Consider the following 23351-nt stretch of genomic DNA (forward strand, 5'->3'; position numbering starts at 1 on the left):
CCCTGAAGCTGCAAGAGGGCCTGAGATCACCCATTGCAGCTGTAGCTCATGCCCACAGAGTTTAATCTTTCTCAATCTGGGATTTTGGATGTGGGGTTCTGGCTTCCAGTGCCAGGGCAGTGAGTGGGTTCTGCCTGGCTGCAGATGAGTGGCCGTTCTGGCTGTACTAAATTCGGACTCCCAATACAGACTTCAAAAGGCCATCTCTAAGACTTGAAGAAAGCCCACACTTTTTCTGCTTGTCAGTAATACAGTTAGACTGCAATACATTTTAATGTGTCTCCCAAACAGAACAGGGTCCCTGGAGTTGCAATTGGGAAGGTGCCTGAGAAGTTCAGCTCACCTTTGGAGTTAGGGGAGAGCGGAACAGTGCCCAATGCATAGTAGGCTGTCAGAAATATCTGTTGAATGAATGAATGCTGGACTTGAATCATAGCTTGACAAAATATTAGCAAATGAAAGAAAATCTCTTGCTCAGGGTTGGAAGGGGGCACAACATAATTGCTGCTCTTATAGCACTAATGGCTGCCTGCTGCCCGAGGCACAGGGCTGTGGCACATTTGTTTTAATTATACATCTGGTGTCTTACACTGATGCAATTATCGTGCTTTGTAAGCAGGCAGCTAGTTCCCTGAAATCATGCTGTTAGATTATAACTAGAGAAAAGCTGTTGTCAAACAGACCACATACCTACTTAGTGACTGTTGGTTTTAAGTGCACCTGATACTAACTTTCACAGGTCTCGAGAGCCCTGTCCCTATATGTTATTTTCGTTACAGCCCCTGACAGTCCTGGGTAGTAGGCTGGGCAGATATCACTTCCCTTTTACAGATGAAGCAACTTGAAACTTGAGAATTAAGAGGTCTGCCCAAAGCTATGCTCTGTAAGACCTCAAATCCAGATCTTTCAGCCCTTTGTGCTGTACAATGCTGTGTCTAGATTCTTAATAGCTTCTAATGATGGCCACACTGAATAATTCAGCCTAGAAATGTCCCTAGGATGCGAAGGCCAAAAGTTGGGTTGCCATCTTTGAGTTCTGATAGACTTTTTAAGCATTTCAACTGAGTTAGTACTGTTGTTATTAGGTGTTATCGAGTCGGTTCTGGCTCATGGAGACCCCATGTGACAGAGGAGAACTGCTCCATAGGGTTTTCTAGACTGTAATCTTTCTGGGAGCAGATTGCCAGGTCTTTCTTCCGTGGAGCTGCTGGGTGGGTTCAAACTGCCACCCTTTCAGTTAGCAGACGAGTACTTACTATTGCACCACCTGGGCTCCAATTTAGTAATAGTTCCACAAAAATAAACTTAAGTATAAACAGGTTATATAAAACAGACAATCCAGAAAATACATTCCAGCACTGTATATCACAATATGAATCTTCTGGAATGATTGTGTGTGTGTATGTTTTCCCAGGTTATTTTCCATTAGGGGTTGTTGTAATCTGAGTGTCTCAAATGTATCTGATGCAGAAAAGAAGTTTCAAAGAGCTTAACATCTCCCATTATGCTTGTTTAATACTGCCTTAGTTACCTAGTGCTGCTGTATCAGAAATATCTCAAGTGGGTGACTTTAAAAAACAGAAATTTATTTTCTCACAATTTAAAAAAAACAAAACCCATTGCTTTTCAGTCGATTCTGACTCATAGCAACCCTATAGGACAGAGTAGAACTGCCCCATAGTGTTTCCAAGGAGTGGCTGGTGGATTTGAACTGCTGACCTTTTGGTTAGTAGCTTGGCTCTTCATCACTACTCCATTAGTGGTCACAGTTAGGTGGCTAAAAGTCCTCACTTAGGGCGTGGCTCTAGAGGCACATACTTCCTTGTTTATTTCAGCTCCTAGTAGTTGCCAACAATTCTTGGCGTTCCTAGGTTTGTGGCTACCATATTTTTACACAAATAACGTGCATCTTCTCTGTTTGTTTGCCAACCATCCCTTCTTCCCCAATGAGGTATTTTCCTAAGTGCTGCTATACCACTATTTTTTTTTTACATGTTGCTGTAAAAAGAAATGACCTTGTGCGCTTTCGAAAATACCTCGCAGCCTTGGGGCAGAGGGGGGCGGGGTGTGTGTTTGTGCAATGTCGCAGAACTCACGAACTACATAAAGGAAATAGCTCACGCAGTTGTGGAGACTGGCAACTTCCAAATTTGTGGCAGGCATGGGCCTCTTCTGAACCACGTGCCTGCAGGGGCTGACGAACCCAAGCCGGCAGTTCAGACCCCAGGCTGCTGGCTCACAAGGCTATGGAAGCTGGCGAATCAGGCCATAGGATAGGCCAATGGCCCAAGGGGCTATGGAGACTGGTGAGTTCCAGAATCAGCAGGTCAGACAGCAAGCCTCTGGCTTGAGTCCCAAGAAACAGAGGTCAATTGATCATGAACCAGATGCAGGATCCAGATGCTGAGATAGAGTCCTGCCAGGACACACACAAATATCTTAGAAGCAGGCCATACCTCAGGGAAGGGTGCAACTTGAGTAAGAATAGGACTTGAGTCATGCCCTCCTGCAAGGCTGCTACCCAAGGCACACCCTACACCAATCCTGCCTCATCAACATGTAGAAGTCAGAACTCACAACACATAAAATGGAGGACAACCATACAATATCGGGAATCATGGCAGAGCCAAGTTGACACACAACCCCAACCATCACAGGTTCCATATACCTTATTTGCATAGTCCCGTTCCATCATTGTGTGTGAATCACAAAGACCAGGGCTAGAAGGACCATATTAATTCATTCATTATACCCAGCCGGATAGTTTTCTATTCATACACACTGTATTTAAGACTAGAGCTGTGGTTCATAGGACATTGTCTTCATGGAGAAGATATTTTATTCCTGAACAAAATGGGCTGGCTGTACACTTCTGAAAGGCATGAACCATGTCTTTTTTTGTGCTTCATTCAATAGTTGTTTAGGGAATGACTTAGATGCACAAATTGAGACCCAGTGAATCTATATGTGGCTTTGGAAATCAGAGTAGAGTTTATTTAAGTGAATTGGATTTATGTGAATTAAAAAAAAAATTTGGCCTTCAAAACTTACTGTATGGAATACATTTCAGTGGTTCTGCTCAGGAGTTATGAAATGTTATTAGGCCCTATAAAATACAAGTACTTCTGAATTGTGTTAAAAAATATCATTTGCTTCTAGATTATTGTACCTGTCATATTTTAGCTTTAATATTTTGTAAAGTGTTTAAGTTTATATCCTGGCATAATGTCAAGTAATGTGGAAAACGATTTTCTTAAAAAATTATGTTTCATCGGTGAAATTTTTTAGCAAATAGATCTTAAGAGCTGACAGGGAAGGCAAGGGCATGAAGGGAGATATGTATTTCGTTACCCACTTATTTATTTAAAGTAGCAGATCTCAACTTTGTCTTGGCATTGGAGTCACTTGGGGGTGTTTAGGAAAGATTGATGCTTGGGCCCCACCCCAGAAATTCTTATTTAATTGATCCAAGGAGGGCCTTGAATATAAGTGTGTTTTTAAAAAAACTTTTCATCTTTGGGTATGTCGTGTGTCTGGGGCGGGGGTAAAGGAGAGGGAGAGGAAGACAGGGAGAGAAAGACAGATTGAGAAAGAGATACTATTGGGGCCCCAGAAGCACCAATACTCCTCATTTCTTCCCAATCACATTCCTCTCTTTTTCCCCAGAGGCATTATTCTCAATGTTATAGTAACCATTTCTTTATAGTTTTACTGCCTATGTATGTATCCTTAAACAATATGGCTCTGTTTTTACTCTTTTTCAAGTTCATATTAATTGAAACATTCTATTTTTTGTGTGATTTGATTTTTTCCCCCTCAACTTTATATTTGTTAGATTCTTCAATGTTAGTCTGTAGTTCATTTTTATTGTTGATAGAATAGTATTACAGGATTATACCACAATTTATTCTATTGTTGATAGGCTTTAGAATTATTCCTAATTCTGACCATTTCACATTTTTGTGCATGTTTCCTGGTGCACAAAAAGCAAGCACCTTTCTAGGGTGTAAATATAGGAATGGAATAGCTGGGCATAAGACACTAGTTTCTTCAAATTTATTAGATGATGCCATGGCGTTTTCCAAAGTGGTTGTACCAATATACATTTCCTCTAGCAGTGTAAGTTCATGAAGGCTTGGTAATTTATTTTTTAGTCTTCTGAGCTGAATTTTCTGCTTATTTGAAGGTATAGATAGGCCTTGTGTAGGTATGATGTTGTTGTATGCCATGAAGTTGATTCTGACTCATAGTGACCCTATAGGACAAAGTAGAACTGCTGCGTAGGGTTTACAAGGCTGTAATCTTTATGGAAGCAGACTGCCACATCTTTCTCCTGCACAGTGGCTGGTGAGTTGGAACTGGCTACCTTTTGGTTGTTTGCCGAGCGCTTAACCATCGAGCCTCCAGGGTTTGATTAAAACAAAACCAAATCCATTGCCGTTGATTCAATTCCAACTCATAGCAACCCTATAGGACAGAATAGAACTGCCCCATAGGGTTTCCAAGGAGAGGTTGGAGGATTCGAACTGCCGACCTTTTGGTTAGCAGAGTTTGATAGTGGTGTCAAATTTGGATGGACCTATAAATAAACTCATTTCCCTTTAGTAAAACCACAGTGTATGGTGATCTGCGCACCTGTATTTCAGACCTTCTGAAAGTTCTCTTGGGTGTGTACTGTTCTTCATGATCCTTGTTCATAGTCACCGTTGGTGGGCTCGATTTCAGTTCTCAGTTAACAGAGTGTCCAGGGGCCATAGTCTTGAGGGTTCCTTTAGTCTGTGTCAGGCCAGTAAGTCTGGAATATTTTCATGAATTTGAATTCTGCTCTACATTTTCCTCCTGCTCTGTCTGGGGCTCTCTGTTGTGATCTCTGTCAGGGTGGTTGATGGGCACCATCTAGTTCTTCTGGGTGTCAGGCTGGTGGAGGCTAATTTTTGGAAGTAGATCACCAAACCTTTCTTCCTAGTCTATGTTAGTTTGGAAGCTCTGCTGAAGCTTGTCTACCACGGGTGACCCTGCTGGTATTTGAAACACCAGTGGAATCACTTCCAGCATCTCAGCAACACCCAAGCCACCGCAGTACAACAAACTGGTGCGGAGGTCACGATCCTTACAAACCAAAAACCAAACCTGTTGCTATTGAGTCCATTCTGACTCATGGCGACCTCATGTGTTAAAGAGTAGAACTGCTCCACAGGGTTTTCTTAGCTGTAATATTTATTATGGCAGCAGTTTTCCAGGCCTTTCTTCCATGGAGCTGCTGGGTGGATTTAAACTATCAACTTTTAGGTTAGCAGCTGATTACAGACCGCTCGTGCCACCTAGACTCCTTGTTCACTATAAAAGCAGGACAGGGATGATTCCCTGAGGAACCTTAGATCTTTGGTCTGACAGCCTCATTTTCTAGGCAAAGAAACTAAACCTTGTTAGAGTGAGAAGCACTGGACTTTGAGGTTTCTTCCCTGCCTGGGGCAGATGGGCCTCCTTTTATACCATAATGGGAATGGTTTATTGAATGGCACAGCCTGTTCAGTGCCTTTGTGTCTGGGTGATCTCACTCCTGGGATGTTACAGGTCATACCTTTTAAAGTTTGCCATTAGAGCAATTATTTGTAATTCTGTTTTAGTTACATTAGTGCAAATAACTCCTGGCACCAACTAAACCGGAAGAGATGTATTTATTTGGTGAGAAAACATTTCATTTTAATTAAACAGCCCCTACTCCTGCCAAATTTTAGACCCTTTTCCAGTGTCTGTCTTCCTGAGTGTTGCTAAGAAATCTGAAAGTCTATAAGAAGCAGAATTATCTACCTGTGTCTTGATGTTTCCTAGTTCAAGCTGTCCACCTTACTCTGTACTCTGAACATTTATGCTGAGTGAGAAAGCTCTCTCCCTCTCTTTCTCTCTCAGCTTTTTATTTGCTTTCTTCAAGCAGATCCCCTCTTCCCCTGCCTTTCTACCTCCCTAGGAAGTGGGTAAACCCTCAGAAAGAGAGAGTGTGTCAACAGTGGGTGATTCAGCCCCACATGTTTACTGGTCTTTTCCATTGTACAGGATGTCAGAATGGTGCCAGAAGGGAGAGGACCAGGAGCTGGGACTAGCAGAACAGACTCGGAAAGCTCTTCTGGTGGAAGAAGGGACCTCTGACACTCCCACTGTTGGTCAGGTTGAATGTAGTGAACCACAGTACCGGTCAGTTAGCCACCAGGTTTACTGTATTTAGGGCACTGCACCAATGTAGGTACACTGTTGTTTCTAGCTGCTGTCAAGCCAGCCCCTGACTCATGGTGACCCCATGCACGACTGAACAAAAAGCTGCCTGGTCCTGTGCTATCCCCGTGATTGATTGTGGATCAGACCATTGTGATCCATAGGGTTTTCATTGGTTGATTTTGGAAGTAGATCACCAGGCGTTTCTCCCTAGCCTTAGTTTGGAAGCGCCTCTGAAATCTGTTCAGCATTACAGCAACACGGAAATCACCCCCAGACATGGTGGGTGTGCATGAGGTGCCTTGGCTGGGAATTCTACCACCGTATAGTGTAGGGGTATCATTTCAATGGTTGATACCATACTTGCCTTTACCAACTGAATTATTTAAAAGGGAACACAAATGGTTTAGATGTTCCCTCTTGGGCATATTCTTCTTGGAAGAAAATTGTATCCCATACAACCATGGTGCATTTCTTCCCAGACTCTGGTTGGTATCTCTGACATCGTAGAATGTCTATGGTAATGTGGCTGGTCACAATCTCATGAGACCTATGCTGGAGAGTGTTCATGTGCATGTGTTTGCATGTGTATTTATTTTGTTACCTGACTCTAATTAAACCCAATACAAATGAGTCTTTTCCTGGTTATTATTTTAAGAGGGAAAAAATGGAAATGGTGTCAAACCTGCCCTTTTGGGAATCTGTAAGATTAAAAACCCTACCTTCTAATGAAATGAGCTTAAAGGCCAAAAACTTAAAAGGATAAAAGACTAACTAATTAAAGGTGTTGTTGTTGTTGTTAGGTGCTGTTAAGTCAGTTCTGACTCATAGCAACAGCATGTATAACAGAATGAAATGGTGCCCTGTCCTGTGCCGTCCTCACAGTCACTGCTATCTTTGAGCCCATTATTGTAGCCACTGTGTCAATCCATCTTGTTGAGGGTCTTGCTCTTTTTTGCTGACCCTCTGCTTTACCAAGCATGATGTCCTTCTCCAAAGATTGATCCCTCCTGATAATATGTCCAAAAGTAAGCTAGATGAAGTCTCGTCATCCTCACTTCTAAGGAACATTCTGGCTGTACTTCTTCCGAGACAGATCTGTTCATTCTTTTGGCAGTCCATGGTGTATTTAATATTCTTCACCAACGCCATAATTCAAAGGCATCAATTCTTCTTCAGTCTTCCTTATTCATTGTCCAGCTTTCACATGCATTGAAAATGGCAATTGAAAATACCATGGCTTGGGTAAGGTGCACCTTAGTCCTCAAAATGACATCTTTGCTTTTTAACACTTTAAAAGAGGTCTTTTGCAGCAGATTTGCGCAATGTAATACGTCATTTAATTTCTTGACTGTTGCTTCCATGGGTGTTGATTGTGGATTCAAGTAAAATGAAACCCTTGACAACTTCACTATTTTCACCATTTATCATGATGTTGCTTATCCATTTAGTTGTGAGGATTTTTGTTCTCTTTGTGTTGAGGTATAATCCCTTTAAGTGAGTTCTTTAATAACCTACATAAATTACTTTGATTTTCATAAAGATGAAGATATCAAATACAGTAAACAAATGTTTGCTGGAGTGTACCATCTCATCGGTTTTCAGATGTTTTGGCATTTTGTTATTTTACTCAGAGGGGATCTGTGCTGTGTCACACAAATGAATTATGGAGCAAGTATGTAGTGCCGTCCATCCAGTGCACTTCACAGTTCTACTCTGACACACACAAGATAATCATTAGTCAAGTCAGCAACTATTTTTTTTTAATTTTTACAGTGTGGGCTGGGGGAGGGAGAGGATGGAGTTTGATTAGAATTGGCTGAGGATTAAGTTATAATAGTAGACTTGGCTTTAGGATTTATATACTGTCTCTTGATGCTTCCTACTTAAGAGTTGACGGGTCTTTAGGGAAGCTCCTGTAATGAGCAATCAAGTCACTTACCTGGCAAGAGTCTTCTGGAATAGTAAGGTTATGCTAATGAAGACAATGGAATAGTAAGGTCATATTAAATGTTAAGATAAAATCAATATTAAGCCAGTAATAGAAATTGATTGAAGTTTATTTATTTAATATATGATTTGCAAATTAGGGCAACATTTCCGACTAGAGGTTAAAAATGTTCGAAAGAAGAAAGACTCTTTCCAGAGTTTTATACCCCAGCTTATCGCTAGTAATTATACATCGCCATGGAAACAGGGCCAGAATAATGTTTACAGAAATTGTGGACCTGCCAGATTCCATACAGCATTTTCTTGAAGAACAATTCAAATAATTACTGATCGACCTTAAAACATAGCTTCTAGTATGACCTTTGAAATTACTGTTGTGGAAACTGACTCTACACAGATAATTCTTTAAAAGAGCACAATCCCCAAGGCAAACATTGTTTATTAGGCTTTTGTTTGGCTTAAAGATGGCTTTCCGGAAACCAGTTTTGGGTCAAGGTTTAAGGTTCAAAGATTCCCTTAGGACGATAGTTTTGGGTGTGTCATTTCAACCTCTGTGGCTCCCGAAAGTCTGGATTCCATAAGAATGAAAAAATTCTTCTACTTAAGGAAGACAGTAAGCTGTGTGTGGAAGTAGGTAGTTTTTGTCCTTAATATCTAAGCTGTGTATGGTAGTAGATAATTCCCATGCTCAGATTTTAGTCAAGAGATATCAGAGACTGAAATAAGAATGATTCTTGTTGTTAGCTGTCATCAAGTTGGCCCCTAACTAATGATGTTGTTGTTCTTGTTAGGTGCCATCGAGTTGGTTCTGACTCATAGCGACCCTGTGCACAACAGAACAAAACACTGCCGGTCCTGTGCCATTCTTACAATCGTTGTTATGCTTGAGAGCTCATCATTGCAGCCACTGTGTCAATCCATCTCGTTGAGGGTTTTCCTCTTTTCCACTGACCCTGTACTTTGCCAAGCATGATGTCCCTCTCCAGGGACTGATCCCTCCTGACAACATGTCCAAAGTATGTAAGACGCAGTCTCGCCATCCTTGCTTCTAAGGAGCATTCTGGTTGTACTTCTTCTAAGACAGATTTGTTCATTCTTTTGGCAGTCCGTAGTATATTCAATATTCTTCGCCAACACCACAATTCAAGGGTGTCAATTCTTCTTCAGTCTTCCTTATTCATTGTCCAGCTTTCACATGCATATTGAAAATACCATGGCTTGGGTCAGGTGCACTCCAGTCCCCAAGGTGACATCTCTGCTCTTCAACACTTTGAAGAGGTCCTTTGCAGCAGATTTACCCAATACAATGCATCTTTTGATTTCTTGACTGCTGCTTCCATGGCTGTTGATTGTGGATCCAATAAAATGAAATCCTTGACAACTTCAATCTTTTCTCCGTTTATCATGATGTTGCTCATTGGTCCAGTTGTGAGGATTTTTATTTTATGTTGAGGCGCAATCCATACTGAAGGCTGTGGTCTTTGATCTTCATTAGTAAGTGCTTCAAGTCCTCTCCTAACTTTCAGCAAGCAAGATTGTGTCATCTGCATATTTCAGGTTGTTAATGAGTCTTCCTGCAATCCTGGTGCCCCATTCTTCTTCATATAGTCCAGCTTCTTGTATTATTTGCTCAGCATACAGATTAAATAGCTATGGTGAAAGAATACAACCCTGACACACACCTTTCCTGACTTTAAACCAATCAGTATCTCCTTGTTCTGTCTGAACAACCACCTCTTGATCTATGTAAAGGTTCCCCATGAGCACAATTAAGTGTTCTGGAATTCCCATTCTTCACAATGTTATCCATAATTTGTTATGATCCACACAGTCGAATGCCTTTGCCCAGTCAATAAAACACAGGTAAACATCCTTCTGGTATTGTCTGCTTTCAGCCAGGATCCATCTGATATCAGCAATGATATCTCTGGTTCCATGTCCTCTTCTGAAACTGGCCTGAATTTCTGGCAGTACCCTGTTGATATACTGCTGCAGCTGTTTTTGAGTGATCTTCAGCAAAATTTTGCTTGCATGTGATATTAATGATTTTGTTCTATAATTTCCACATTTGTTTGGATCACTTTTCTAACTAACTAACTCATAACTTTCTAACTCATAACTAATGGTAAAAGATTCTTCAAACAGTAGCTGCGGTCATATATTAAAAGCTAGCTTTTACGGATACTGAACAGGGAAAGAGCCATTGATCTTTTGATGTGTTCATTCATTTATTTGTTTATTCATTCATTCAGGAAATATTTATAGATCACATACCATGTGCCAGGTACTGTGTTAGGGCTGGAGATAAAGTGGAAGAAAAGACAGATAAAGTCTCTATCCACTTGGGGCTTTAACTCCGGTGTGACACAGCATCTGCTGAATATCTTTTAGATTACAAATACCACCAATAAAGTTACTTTGATGTTGTTAGGTGCCATTAAGTTGGCTCTGATTCATATTGACCTTATGTATAACAGAACGAAGCCCTGCCCTATCCTGTGCCATCTTTACAATCATTATAACAACAAAATTTGAGTGCTGCAATTTTCATACTTAGGTTGTTAAAGTAGGGTTGTTTTAAGCTATGTCTTGATGTCTGTGGAGCTCCTGGGCCTAGCTTTTTAAGCAATGCATTAGGATGTCTTTGGCAACACTGGAGTAATCCCAGAAATGTAATAGATGGGAGAAAGTACAGCACGCAGTTTGAGAGGGACAGATCATGGTCTCAAATTTGTCTGGACATATGAATCGTATTTTTGTCCCAGGCTTTCATCAGGAAAGGAGCAGCTCTGGGGATGAAGGACTAGAACTGAGGTTCCTTTACAGTCTTGACCTCAGAGAGTCTGCACGGCCCCAGCAGTATCTCCTTAAATGACTCCTTGGAAGGTGACGAGTGTCTGTTTCCATAGGATGCTCTGTCCCTAGAGCCATTTTCACTGGATGACTTTACTGCCTGCTGAGTCAAAGGTGATGCAAGTGTGCAGCACAGTGGGTGGAAAGGACACCGTACCAGACATAAGTCGGACTTGGCTTCAGTCCTACTGGCCACCTGGCTTTGGACAGATCACCTCACCTCTCCACATTTGTAAAATGAAGTGTTTGGATTAGATGCTTTTTTTTGTGTGTTAATTCCTTCTTTATTTATTGTGCTTTAAGTGAAAGCTTACAAATCAAGTCAATCTCATGCAAAAAGCCATCTTGCTATGTACTTCTAGCTGCTGTCTGCCTAATGAGACAGCACACTTCTCTCCACCCTGTATTCCCTGTGTCCATTCAACCAGCTCCTGTCCCACCCCCGCCACCTTCTCACCTCATCTCCAGACAGGAGCTGCCCACATAGTCTCATGTGTCTACTTGAGCCAAGAAGCTCACTCCTCACCAGTGTCATTTTCTGTCTTATAGTCCAGTCCAACCACTGTTTGAAGATTGGTTTTGTGAATGGCTCCAGTCTTGGGCTAACAGAGGGTGCGGGGACCATGACCTCCAGGATCCCTCTAGTCTCGGTCAAACCATTATGCCTGGTCTTTTTACGGGAATTTGAGGTTTGCATCCCACTGTTCTGCTTCATCATGGATTTGGGTTAGATGCTTTTGATGGTTCTTCCCAGCGCCAATATTCTTGTTATGTCTAAGGACATTTTCTCTTTGATAAATGTATGACACAAACTTTGTAAACAGAGAAACTAATGTCATATGTTTTTCTTTCTTTACAGTCTCTCCACACAGAGAGTCTCTTCTTCACCTGGCCACGAGGTGGGGCTTAGCTAAGCTTTCTCAGTTCCTCTTGTGTCTGCCTGGGGGAGTGCAGGCCTTGGCTTTACCCAATGAAGATGGTGCCACCCCATTAGACCTGGCTTTACATGCTGGACACTCCAAGCTGGTTGAAAACATCACAAAGTGAGTTTGACTCCTTGACAGTTTCTCTCTTAATCTGTTGCTGTAAAGTCTGCCAAGTAGTATGGAAAAGTTTAAATAAAACCACAGGCTAGTATTGGTTTATGTTTTCCTATTGGTTCTGATGTATAAAGCACAGATATATGTATAGTACGTGAACAGATATGAAGAATATCTGTGGTATTAAGATTTCATGTAGGAGAGCCCAACCCAAAAACCAAACCCACTGCTGTTGAGTTGATTCCGACTCATAGCGACCCTATAGGACAGAGTAGAACTGCCCCATAGAGTTTCCAAGGAGTGCCGGGCGGATTCGAACTGCCAGCCTCTTGGTTAGCAGCTATAGCGCTTAACCACTACGCCACCAGGGTTTCCAAAGGACAGCCAGGTAGGAAAAATGTGTGAAAAAGGATCCTTAGTGGGGCTATAACTAATAAAAAAGTTGAGATAACTAGCCTAACCTCTACTTATTGTTCAGGTTTCAGCTTAAATGACATTTCCTCAGATATGCTTTCTGATTAATTCACAATATTAATTATGATTAATAATGACTAACATTAGAATTGATTCACAATATTAATCATAATTTATAATTTTATTTTTATGTGATCATTTGTTTCACATATGTCTCCTAAATCATTTGAGGGTTGGAACTATTTCTGTTATCTCCACCACAATATTTCTAGGGCAGGGTCCGGCACATGATATTTGTTAAAAGAATATAAATATTTGTTAAATCAATGAATAGCAGACAAACTCTATGATACGATGTAGCCAATAGGGTGTTTGCTTGGATCTAATGAGATAATGTATAGGAAACAGTTTATAAATTGTTAAGTTCTCTGTGTTGATAATTGTATTAACACTTCCAGTGAATAATGAGTGTATTGTTTGTTACTTAGAATGGTTTAGATTGGTCGTTACTCTTAGCTTACTCAGGAAAGGGAGATTGTATATAGGAATTTTCTTGGCTCCACTTAATGCCCCCAAAAAGTAAATGGAAAAGTCATTGAAAATTAAAGTGCTATATAAATATTAAATATTATTAGAATATGTATGCCTTAATGGACTGGTTTTTCTTGTTTGACTCATTGAAATCAATGTAATTAAATTATGGTTAAATATAGCATAAACAGACACTAGAGTAGACTTCAGAGGTTTTTTTTTCTTTTTTCCTCATTGGGTCAAATGATCACCAATGAAGAAAAGAGCCTGTTCAAAGGGAATCCCCCCCCTTTTTTTTTTCTAACTTGACCCCACTTTCTTGGCTAAAAAGGGCAAGGCAAAAAGGCTTCCTTTGACCTATTCATCGTGGAGAGTTCAGTGTTACACTGAGGTCTTGAAGGCTGAGCTCTTTATCTGTTGGTAGTTAGCTTTCTATCTTTCTGTTATTCCAAGACCAGAAGGTATTACGTGCTTTAAAAGTCTACCTGTTTGAAATATCCATGCCTGGATGGGATTAAACATAGAGTGTAAGCTAAGTTCTGATTATCGATGGAGATTCCACTTGCTAAATTAATTAAGCAATGCTCTTATCGCTCAGACTCTGAGTCCACCTCACCGGTTTGTCATTGGCATAGGGAGTTATTTTCTGGAAGATTGTGGAGTCTCTGCCAGTTATTACTGTGTTCAGAGTTTTGGGAGGTGCCCTAAATCTTAGAATACACCTGTTCTATATGTATCTCTTTTTGTCACTCCCTGTGATGGAGATAACATTTATTTCATTGAAAGTTTAGTGTATTTTTGTAAAGCAAATATTCATTAACAAAATGAGATTATGGAGGAAGCGGAGAAAGGCATGCAGCTAGTTCTGTGATGTGAGGAATCTGGGAGTCATCTGTTGGCATGTGACAGCATGCTGAGATGGACTGTTATCTGGGAGAACTCAACATTTTCCTCAGGACGCTTCTTTGCTGTTGCTATGTGTAACCTTATAAGCCATCCAGGATATTGTGATACTGACCATATGGCTAATAAGTGTGCAATCGTTCTTCACTAAAACAGAATAGAAAGTAAGCTTACATTCAAGAATTTAGCTTGGGAATATTTTTCCTATGTTTATGAGTGTATTTAAGACTACAACGTGATCAAATTTATGCACATCTTAATTTGCGTGAGACAGTGATTTACAACAGTGGTACCAGTGTATTATGGATAGCTCACTTGTTTATAGCATCCAAACCTCACCATGCTCCCTGGAGATTACATCTATTTTTCACAGTAATCACCTAATAAACTATTGGCTGCCAGCTAATTCGTTCCACTACGTGTGGCCGCATTAAAGTGAGAGTCATCTTTTCAGATTAAAAGGAGAATGAAATATTGAGGTAAAGTATTGTATTTGAAAATCAGTGCTGTTCCATTATTTACATAAAACTTTAAAGTCTATTATTTATGTAACTGGTTTACCAGTAGATATTTTCTCTAGGAAGAAGGGAGATGTCTTTATTAGCAAGTGTTTACATGATCTTATGCATTTATTGTTTGTAGGTGACTTTTAACAGGGTTATTTTGCCAGTTGGATGTGTAATCGCAGGGGTAGTGAGGGTACTGGAACCTTGGGTTTGTTTCTCTGTGAGTGGGTTTTTATTTGTGGTGTTTCAGTTTTCAGGGCAGACATTCTGCTGGCTTCTCCCGATTGCAGCTCAGTGAAGATGCCTTCCTGCAATATGCTCACTCATCAGGAACCTTGACCTTGACATTTAACCACACAGCTGAGTGTTTACTGGAGGCCGACATTAAACTTTTCAGGAAGTACTTTTGGGATAAAGCCTTTCTTTTCAAGGTTTGTGCCCGGTTTTTCTGGTGTAAAATAATGTACACACCTTGAGAGAGTATAGGCATCAGTACGCTAGGAGACAGTGTTTTTAGGGAGTAGCTCCTTTATATTTCCTAATGAAACCTTGAGGGGCGTGGAATTGGGAACTGTGTTAGGTTAGTAGAAAGATGATTATACAATATTTTGGTGGTAGAAGAAGAGTAATTTGTATGACACTCTTGTTTCCTTTATTTTTCATGAGTCATGAAAACTCATGGCTGTGTTTTACTATTCTAATACTGAATTTATTTTCTAATAATGTATTGATCGTATTCTTCTTCTTACCTCAAACATTTGCATTTAGGGATATTTTGTATGTTTTCTTATGGCTTAGATGTACTTAAGCATTTATCCTGCCTACAGAGTCAGTGGTGTAACTGAGAGGGCATGGGGGGGGTGTGAATCACACATGGTGACACTGTCAGAGGGAGTGACACCGAAACGACTGTCTGTAAAAGTACCTCTATAGTTAATTATAACAACAAAAACATTTTTTCGTAAGCCCCACTTACATATATGAATATACCTGTAAGGCTAAGACTCTATACCAATTTAAATTTTGAACCTTCTAATATGCTTTTTTTAATATGCTTTGGTCAAAGCTGTCATTATTACCCAATTACAATGATTCTTTGAATCACGTGGTTTTGTTTGCAAGCGCTGCAGGCACACGCTGTTTTCGTTGCTGCTAGTGTTTTTATAGTCGTTGATTTTTGTCAAGTTTTCTGGTGTTTTAGCCATGATTCTGTTGTAGTTATTATTTGTGAACCTATATCAATAGCTTTTTGAGAATGAAGTAGTCATTAAATGAAAAGAAGGAGTGATAGATGGGAATTACAATTTATAAGCAACAGTACAGAAACATTACTAAGGATTCTCTATGGCCTGGTACAGGAGGAGTCCTGGTACAGGGAGGTGGAGGTGACACCATGAGTTACTGCACTGGGTGACACCAACCCTTGTGATGCCACTGTACAGATTTTTCTTGGAGACTGGTCATTTGAACCAGTTCTTTTTTAATGAGATTTTTTTTCCCTTCCTCACTATGACTCAAACGTCAGCTTTGAGTACTAGCATGCCCATCTCAGAGTTTAAAATATTTAAACCCTGTTATTGTTATTATTATTTTTGTAGAATCTGAAAGAATATAAAGAAAAAAGCACAATATTTGCATCTTCCAATCATTACTAAGCAAAGCATTATCTTGAACAATAGGGCTTAAGTCAGTCTAGCTTACAGTGCTCGGGAGTAGAAAGGACTCACTAACCATACCCTGTGACCTTTTCCTCGTGTTCTTAAGCAGGTGCATTTACAAGACACAGATTCCAAGACTGTATAGGCATGACAGAGTAAAAAATTCAGTTGAAACACTGATACTGCCTCTGTCACCGTTTTGGCTTTTGTAAAATGTTTCCTTTGTATAGTTAAAGATTATAGCCAAAGAACATTATGTATCAAACAAATGTTATTATTGGCTTACTCCATGCAGGTTTTCATTTAAAGAATTAAAACAAAACGTGCTCTTCGAAGTATGAGCTACCTCCTTTTGCTGGGTTTTAGGAAATTTGGTGTATAATTTTCTGATATGCAGTATGTCCTCATTTTACTTAAGGCTTTTCACTTAAAGATACCCAAACTTTCAGCCATCATTGTGGTTTCTCACCAAAGCACCAGTGACGGTCATCCTGGCCAGGCAGAGGCTTGGTTGGCTTTGCCGAGCAGCAGCGTTTCTTAGGATAAGCTCTGCTCCCTGCAGACCTCCAGGGAGAGAGCTTAGCAGTGTGTGGATCCTCGGAAGAGAAGCTCAGAGAGCAGCATGACATGTCGTGACCAAGCTCCTGGAAAACAACAGAACGTGCTTTCTGGATAGCAAAAATTACTAAACATTCACTTCATTATAAAATCTTCCAGCTTTTTAGGTTGGATTGATGATTTCTCGGAACACATTTGAGATATGGCTGTTGACCTTGGGGAAGATTTTTGATGGATAAATCTACGTGCTTCAATAAAAAAAAAAAATTTATTATAGTGGACTTAAAATAATAAAGATCAAATGGGGATTGTGTTCCAGTTTCTCTGGGATTTCTGTTTTATGAAAAACACTTGATAAAAGCATGAGTGAAAATGGAATGTCCTTGTGTTCCAAGTTTCAACACCCCTCTGTTTTTTCTTCCTGCCCTGAGATGTGTGGTTGGGTAATGAGTAGGGAGACTGGGAAGAAAGTAAAGGCTGAGATTCTTTATGACACGTTACTTACCTGACAAAGAGTCCCTGGGTGGCGTAAATGGTTAAGAGCTTGACCGCTAACTGAAAAGTTGGCAGTTGAGTCCATGCAAAGTGCCTTTGAAGAAAGGCCTGGTGATCTGCTTGTGCAAGGGGACAGTCTTGAAAACCCTGTGGAGCACAAGTCTCCTTTACAACACATGGGGTCACCATGAGTCAGAATTGACTAGATGGCAACTGGCTTGTTGGTTACCTGCCTAATACAATGTTTCCATAGTAATACTGATTATAAATTTTTTTTGGTGGCACTTCTTAATTGATTAGATACTATTTTAAATGTAAGCAGGTGGTAATTATTATCTAGGTTGTCCACACTAATGCTTTACAACTTTCACTGAACAAGTATTATGAAAAAAAAAACCATAAAAACCAAAACCATTGTTGGCAAGTTGATTCCGACTCATAGCGACCCTATAGGACACAGTAGAATTGCCCCATAGGGTTTCCAAGGAATGGCTGGTGGATTTGAGCTGCCGACCTTTTGGTTAGCAGACAAATGCCTAACCACAGTGCCACCAGAGCTCTGAAAATACATATTAAAAAAAAATTTTTTTTAAATATATATAGTAATGAAATATTCATGCTTTATGGAATTGTACATGTCTAAAACTATTTTCATATAACAGCTATGGATGGTTAAGTAGCCCTGGTGGTACAACAGTTAAGTGCTTGGCTGCTAACCAAAAGGTTGATGGTTCGAACCCACCCAGTGGCTTTATGGGAGAGAGACGTGGAGATCTGCTTTCATAAAGACTATAGCCAAGAAAATCCTATGTGGCAGTTCTACTCTGTCACATGGTGTTGCTGTGAGTTGAAAATTGACTCGAGGGCACCTAGCAAAAGCAGCATACATATTAGTTTGATATAAGAGACTGATTTTGTTTAACTAAACCACAGTCCATACTAAGCCTTCTGCAAGGAGTATCTTCAGTGTCAAAGTTTGGGCATTGCTTACTTGTCCACAGCACCCTGGAACAACAACAAAACCTTGCTGCAGAAACCTGACTTTGTTTTTACAATCTACAACAGTTGTTCAGATGAACCCATTCAGAAACCATAGTTGTTGAGAGTTGTAAGTGTCTCTTGTTATCACACTACATTACTGTGGTGGCATGACAATTCAGAATGAATATTAAATGCAGAAAATGACAGGTCGGAGCTAAACATCCAGACTGTAAAGATAGATATTAGGAAAGTAAACGATAGGCAAAATCTTAGCTCTGGGCACAGAGGTTTCATTTAAATCAGTGTTGAGAGGGCAAAATTTGCATAGTTACATTGATCTTTGACAGCAGGTTCAAGGCATGACATTTTAAAAATTGTTTATCTATCTTTTGATAATTTTTTTTAGTTATCTCCTCATAATAAAACTTCTTATTGACTGAATGCTGATAATTTAGTTCTAGAACTTGACTAAAATTAATAAGTCAACTTGAAAGTTTAATTTTTCTAAAGTTCCATTCAAAGTTATTCATAAGGATAAAAGTTAAGTTTTAATCCATCCTATCTGCAAAAAAAAAAAAAAAAAAAAGTCCTTATTTTCAGTTTTGTTTTGTCATCAGAAACCAGGATTACCTGATGCCCTATTCACATAGACACAGCCATTCGCCTTATTAAAAGCTGAGGGCTTTGGGGTTAGGGCTGACGCAGTAAACGTGAGAAGCAGGTAGCTGGTTGTCTTAGGTCACTGAGTCTGTGCTGTGACTCCTACTCTAATCCCAGGTGCCCATGTGGTCATCTCGATACCTCCCAGTACAGACCTGCTGGGCCCTAGAAGAGAGAGTACAGTTTTCCTGGGGGCAGGACTGGGGTGAATTTACAGACTATGTTGGGCGGGTGACTGAGCACTTACTCCTCCCCCCACCCCGCCCCTTTGTGGTTTGGTAAATTGTGTATATTTTGACTTTTTTGTTGTTGTTGTTCTGGCTCAGGATGCTGTTCTGAAACAATCAAAGAGCAGGGGACTTGATACACTGAACTTAAGAACATGCCCTGGCATTCAGGGGTCTATGTCAGTTGTATGGTTACCTGCCCGAGTATGCCAGTGTATTTCTTTGGAACATGTGCTAATGCAGTTTTGGGCTGTTTTTAATTTTTGCTTAAATTATGTAACTCTGTGTTTCTTCACATTTCCACTGGCAGCGGGGAATCCATTTGAAAGGGAAATACAGAGTCCCAAGAAGGCAGCTTTTCTTTAAGGCTTTTGGAAGGCTATACCAGGGACAGCCTGTACTAGCGTGTGCCAGCTCACTGCCCAAAGTGCACTTTTCTGACCCATACTCACCCTGGCTCCTCCTGTGATGGCCTATCTACCCCCATCCTGTAGTCCTCGGTGACCCCTACGTCTCAGGGTTTGGATGGAGAGTTGGTCTAAGTTGGCAGATGCATAAACAGCAGCCCTGCTTTCTACTTTCAAGATTTTCTGTCCTCTGTTCCTGAGAACTTTCTGGTAGTTGTCACCTGAAGCAGTAGAAGGATTAATGACAGGGGACATTTTTGGCTCATGCCCCAGGGCTTCCCCTGACTTCTCTCACCCTTCATCCTGAGGTGTTGCTCCTGTGCCCTCCTAGCAGCTTTTGCCCACCCTGGGTAGTATAAGTGATTTTCGGTTTAACTGCTAACCTAAAGGTTGGCGGTTTGAATCCACCCAGTGGCTTCATGGAAGAAAGCCCTGGCAAACAGCTTCTATAAAGATAAAACCAAAAAGCCAAACCCAGTGCTGTCGAGTCAATTCCGACCTATAGCGACCCTGGTTGCGTAGTGGTTAAGTGCTACGGCTGCTAACCAAAGGGTCGGCAGTTCGAAGCCTCTAGGCGCTATTTGGAAACTCTATGGGGCAGTTCTCCTCTGTTCTATAGGGTCGCTATGAGTCTATAAAGATACAGCCAAGAAAACCCTATGGAGCAGTTCTACTGTGATGGATTAATTACTTTCATGTGTGGCCTTTCTAGCTCTGGCCTTGTAACTCCCACCCAGGTGATTGGGCGGGACTGTGTGATAGGGTAATTGTGGCCTACCAAGGGGACTGGTCAGTTTTGCCTTAAAAGAGAGCCAATTCCAGAGCCAAGAGGAGGATCCTACCACCACCAAGGAAGAACAGCCAGGAGCAGAGAGCACATCCTCTGGACCCAGGACCCCTGTGCTGAGAAGCTCCTGGAAGAAGGAGACCGAGGCAGAGAGCAAGCTGTAACCCTGAAGATAGTGAGAAGCAGTGGCAAGAGAGACCTGAAGCAGGAGACAGCGCGGTGTGCTTCCTGGTCCACGGAGAGAGAACGCTGAGCGCCTTTGGGGAAGAGGCCTAGGGCCAGGGAGAGGTGTTCCTGCGAGCATCGTTGGGAAGAAGCTGTCCTGATGGAAAAGCTGCATCCTGAACATTCGTGAGCCTGAATTGTAGCTGTTACTTCCCTGATGAACCCCGTAATTGTGCATATGGTCTGTGAGTTCTGTGTGGCCATTGCAATAAATTACCAAACCCAGCAGTGAAACAGAGTGCTGTGCGAGGGATGGTTGGTGTTAGAACTGGTAAAGATGGCAGAGAGGAGGTTTGTCTGAACTCCGCCTCATGGGAGTCAACCTTGTGCTGTTGATCTTGGTTCTACTTCACCCCTTGTGGGGTTGAAGGAGGTCAGACACCACCCCCAAGTTGTTTTTACATCTACTCTGTAACACGTGGGGTCGCCATGAGTCAGAATTGATTTGATGGCAATATATTTTCTTTCCAGGCCTCCTCAGGCCATGCTCTGGCTTGTTCTTGATTGTGATTTTCATCTCTTTATTGGTTAGATGAAGCCTCAAATGATTTTCAGTGATGTTTTTCTTCATTTCTTAGGCTCTTGATGAGAAGGGAGCCAAGCCAGAGGAAAGACCCACCATGCCTTCCAGCACTGCAGAAACTGAAGAAGGTATGCATGCTCCTTCCCCACCTATGGAACAGAAAGCTCCCAGGACTAACTAGCGAACTAGTAGTTGACATGTGTGCTGAAGCTAGCAGCAACCAAGGGGCTCAAAGGCAAGATGAGGGCTGTGGGATACAAGTCCTCTGGGTCTTCTAACAGCATTAAGGTGTACTGTTTCTTTCAACTTGTTATTCCACTAGCATTTTTTGGAGGGCAGTGACGGTTCAGTGGTAGAATTCTTGCCTTTCAAGCAGGAGACCAGGATTCAATTACCGACCTTTGCACCTCAAGTGCAGGCACCACTCACCTGTCAGTGGAGGCTTGTATGTTGCTATGATGCTGAACAGGCTTCAGTGGACCTTCCAGACAAAGATGATTAGGAAAGGGCCTGGTGATCCATTAAAAAAACATGAAGCATTGAAAACCCTATGGAGCAGATTTCTACTCTGACACGTGGGGTTGCTACGAGTTGGTTTTGACTCAATGGCAGTTTTTTAAAAAATTATTATTATTAATTGCTTTATATTTTTTGTTAGGACATTATACTGATTTTTATTTTTTGAAATTATATGTAAGGATGATGCTTTTGTTAGGTGCCATCAAGTCAGCTCCGACTCCTAGCAACTTTATAAATAACAGAATGAAATGTTGCCTGGTCCTACACCATCTTCATGACTGTGGCTGTGTTTGGATCCATTGCTTTGACTGTTGTGTCAATCCATCTTGTTGAGGGTTTCCCTAATTTTTGCTGACCCTCTGCTTTACCGACCATGATGTCCTTTTCTATAGATTGGTCTTTCCTGATGACGTGTCCAATGTAAGTAAGTGGAAGTCTCGCCATCCTTGTTGCTAAGCAGCATTCTGGTTGTAATGTGAGGGTAGGGTTATATGTTTGGGGGGTATGGTTATGTTACCTCTTAATTTACTTTCAGGATAGTGAAGGAGCAATACAGAATACCTGTTAATGTAAGGAGCATTGCTTTGATAGGTTGAGAACCACCATGCTAACTATGGGGTTAGGGAGAAAGGTGGGACAAGGTCCTTGTCCCTTAGGCACCAATGTTTTTAGCTGGTTAGAATACTTTGATTTTACTTTTAATGGCGGTGTAGAATAATTTTATTCCAAGTGTTTGTTAGGGAGTGTAATCTTGATAACCTTATTCCATGTTCATGAAAAAGTAGTCTTAGAAAAGAAATGTTTATGGTGGGTTGCTGGAAGTCTGTGTGGCCCGTCCTTTGGCTCCAGCAGAGGCTCCTACCCTGACTACATCCCATGAGGCCCCTGTGCAGTGGCCTTTACTGCCTTCCTTTTTGGGTGATGCTGCTGCTGCGTTGGGGGAGCTAAAGCCTGCCCTGTGGCCCAAGGAGGTGGCAGGTTACATCACACTTTCTTCTTGAGACCTGTAGGAGGAGCCTCTTCTGGTCTTTGTGTCAAGAATGGCTGGCTTCTCCTGAGTATTTGGCTTGCTTTCACTGCTGTAACTGTAACTGATCAGGTTTCTTACTTTCAGCTGGCTGATAGAAAGCTTGGAGTTAAGTTTCTGGCCTCCCAATTGCAAACGCTTAGCACACTGCTGACTGCGTTTTTGTCTGACCCTTATTTCTTACTTAAGTCTCCATCCTTGTTTTTTTTTAATCCAATTCTGATTTTTATTTTATCGTCTTGTATATTTTGTCTCCCTTGTATTTACCTTCAAACTAGTTTATAATAAGTACTTAAATTCCATGTTCTTACCCTTAGCAGTTTACAGTTTGGGATTAGGGCAGAGAAACAACTTTTCCCAGCACAGTATGACAAGTGCTACTGGAATTGTATGCAGACAGCACTATGAGAATGCTGTGTAGACTGTGAGGTTGGGTGGTCAGGGAAAGCTTCCTAGAGGAGGTGATTTTGGAGCTGTGATATATTGGAGAGAAGGGATCTAGATGGTGGAAATACATGCTGTGCAGAGTCCTGAACCAGATGATGCCCTGGGGTAAATGGAGGTCATTTTGCAGCCCTGGAATATGGTTATGTGTATGTGTGTATTGAGTTAGGGACACCAGGAACATAGCCTTGAGATGTAGGCACATCAAGGAGGGCCTGTACATGAGGCAAGGAGCTGGAACTCTGCCCTGAAAACTCTGAGAGCTGTTCTAAGCAAATTAGATTATTATATTGGTTTATTATGTTAGAAAGGTCACTCTGGTGGCAGTGTGGAGGCTGGATTGTAGAGACCACAGGGAAGGCAGGGGACCAGTCGGGGGCTGCTGAAAGTAATGCAGAAGAGGATTTGCCCCCTAGCAGTGTCACGAGAGTGG

General features: G+C 41.2%; 1 protein-coding gene across 1 annotated transcript in view; it reads left to right on the forward strand.

The window, feature by feature from the left end:
- The window catches only part of ARHGEF28 (Rho guanine nucleotide exchange factor 28), a 242855-nt gene that overhangs the window by 30178 nt on the left and 189326 nt on the right, over positions 1 to 23351 (forward strand). The window contains exons 3-5 of the mRNA XM_023545541.2: positions 11873 to 12056; positions 14658 to 14838; positions 20984 to 21056. Coding sequence (XP_023401309.2) covers positions 11873 to 12056; positions 14658 to 14838; positions 20984 to 21056 — 438 coding nt within the window. The remainder of the gene's footprint in view (positions 1 to 11872; positions 12057 to 14657; positions 14839 to 20983; positions 21057 to 23351) is intronic.

Source organism: Loxodonta africana, chromosome 2 (assembly GCF_030014295.1).
Source record: "Loxodonta africana isolate mLoxAfr1 chromosome 2, mLoxAfr1.hap2, whole genome shotgun sequence".
Lineage (NCBI taxonomy): Eukaryota > Metazoa > Chordata > Mammalia > Proboscidea > Elephantidae > Loxodonta > Loxodonta africana.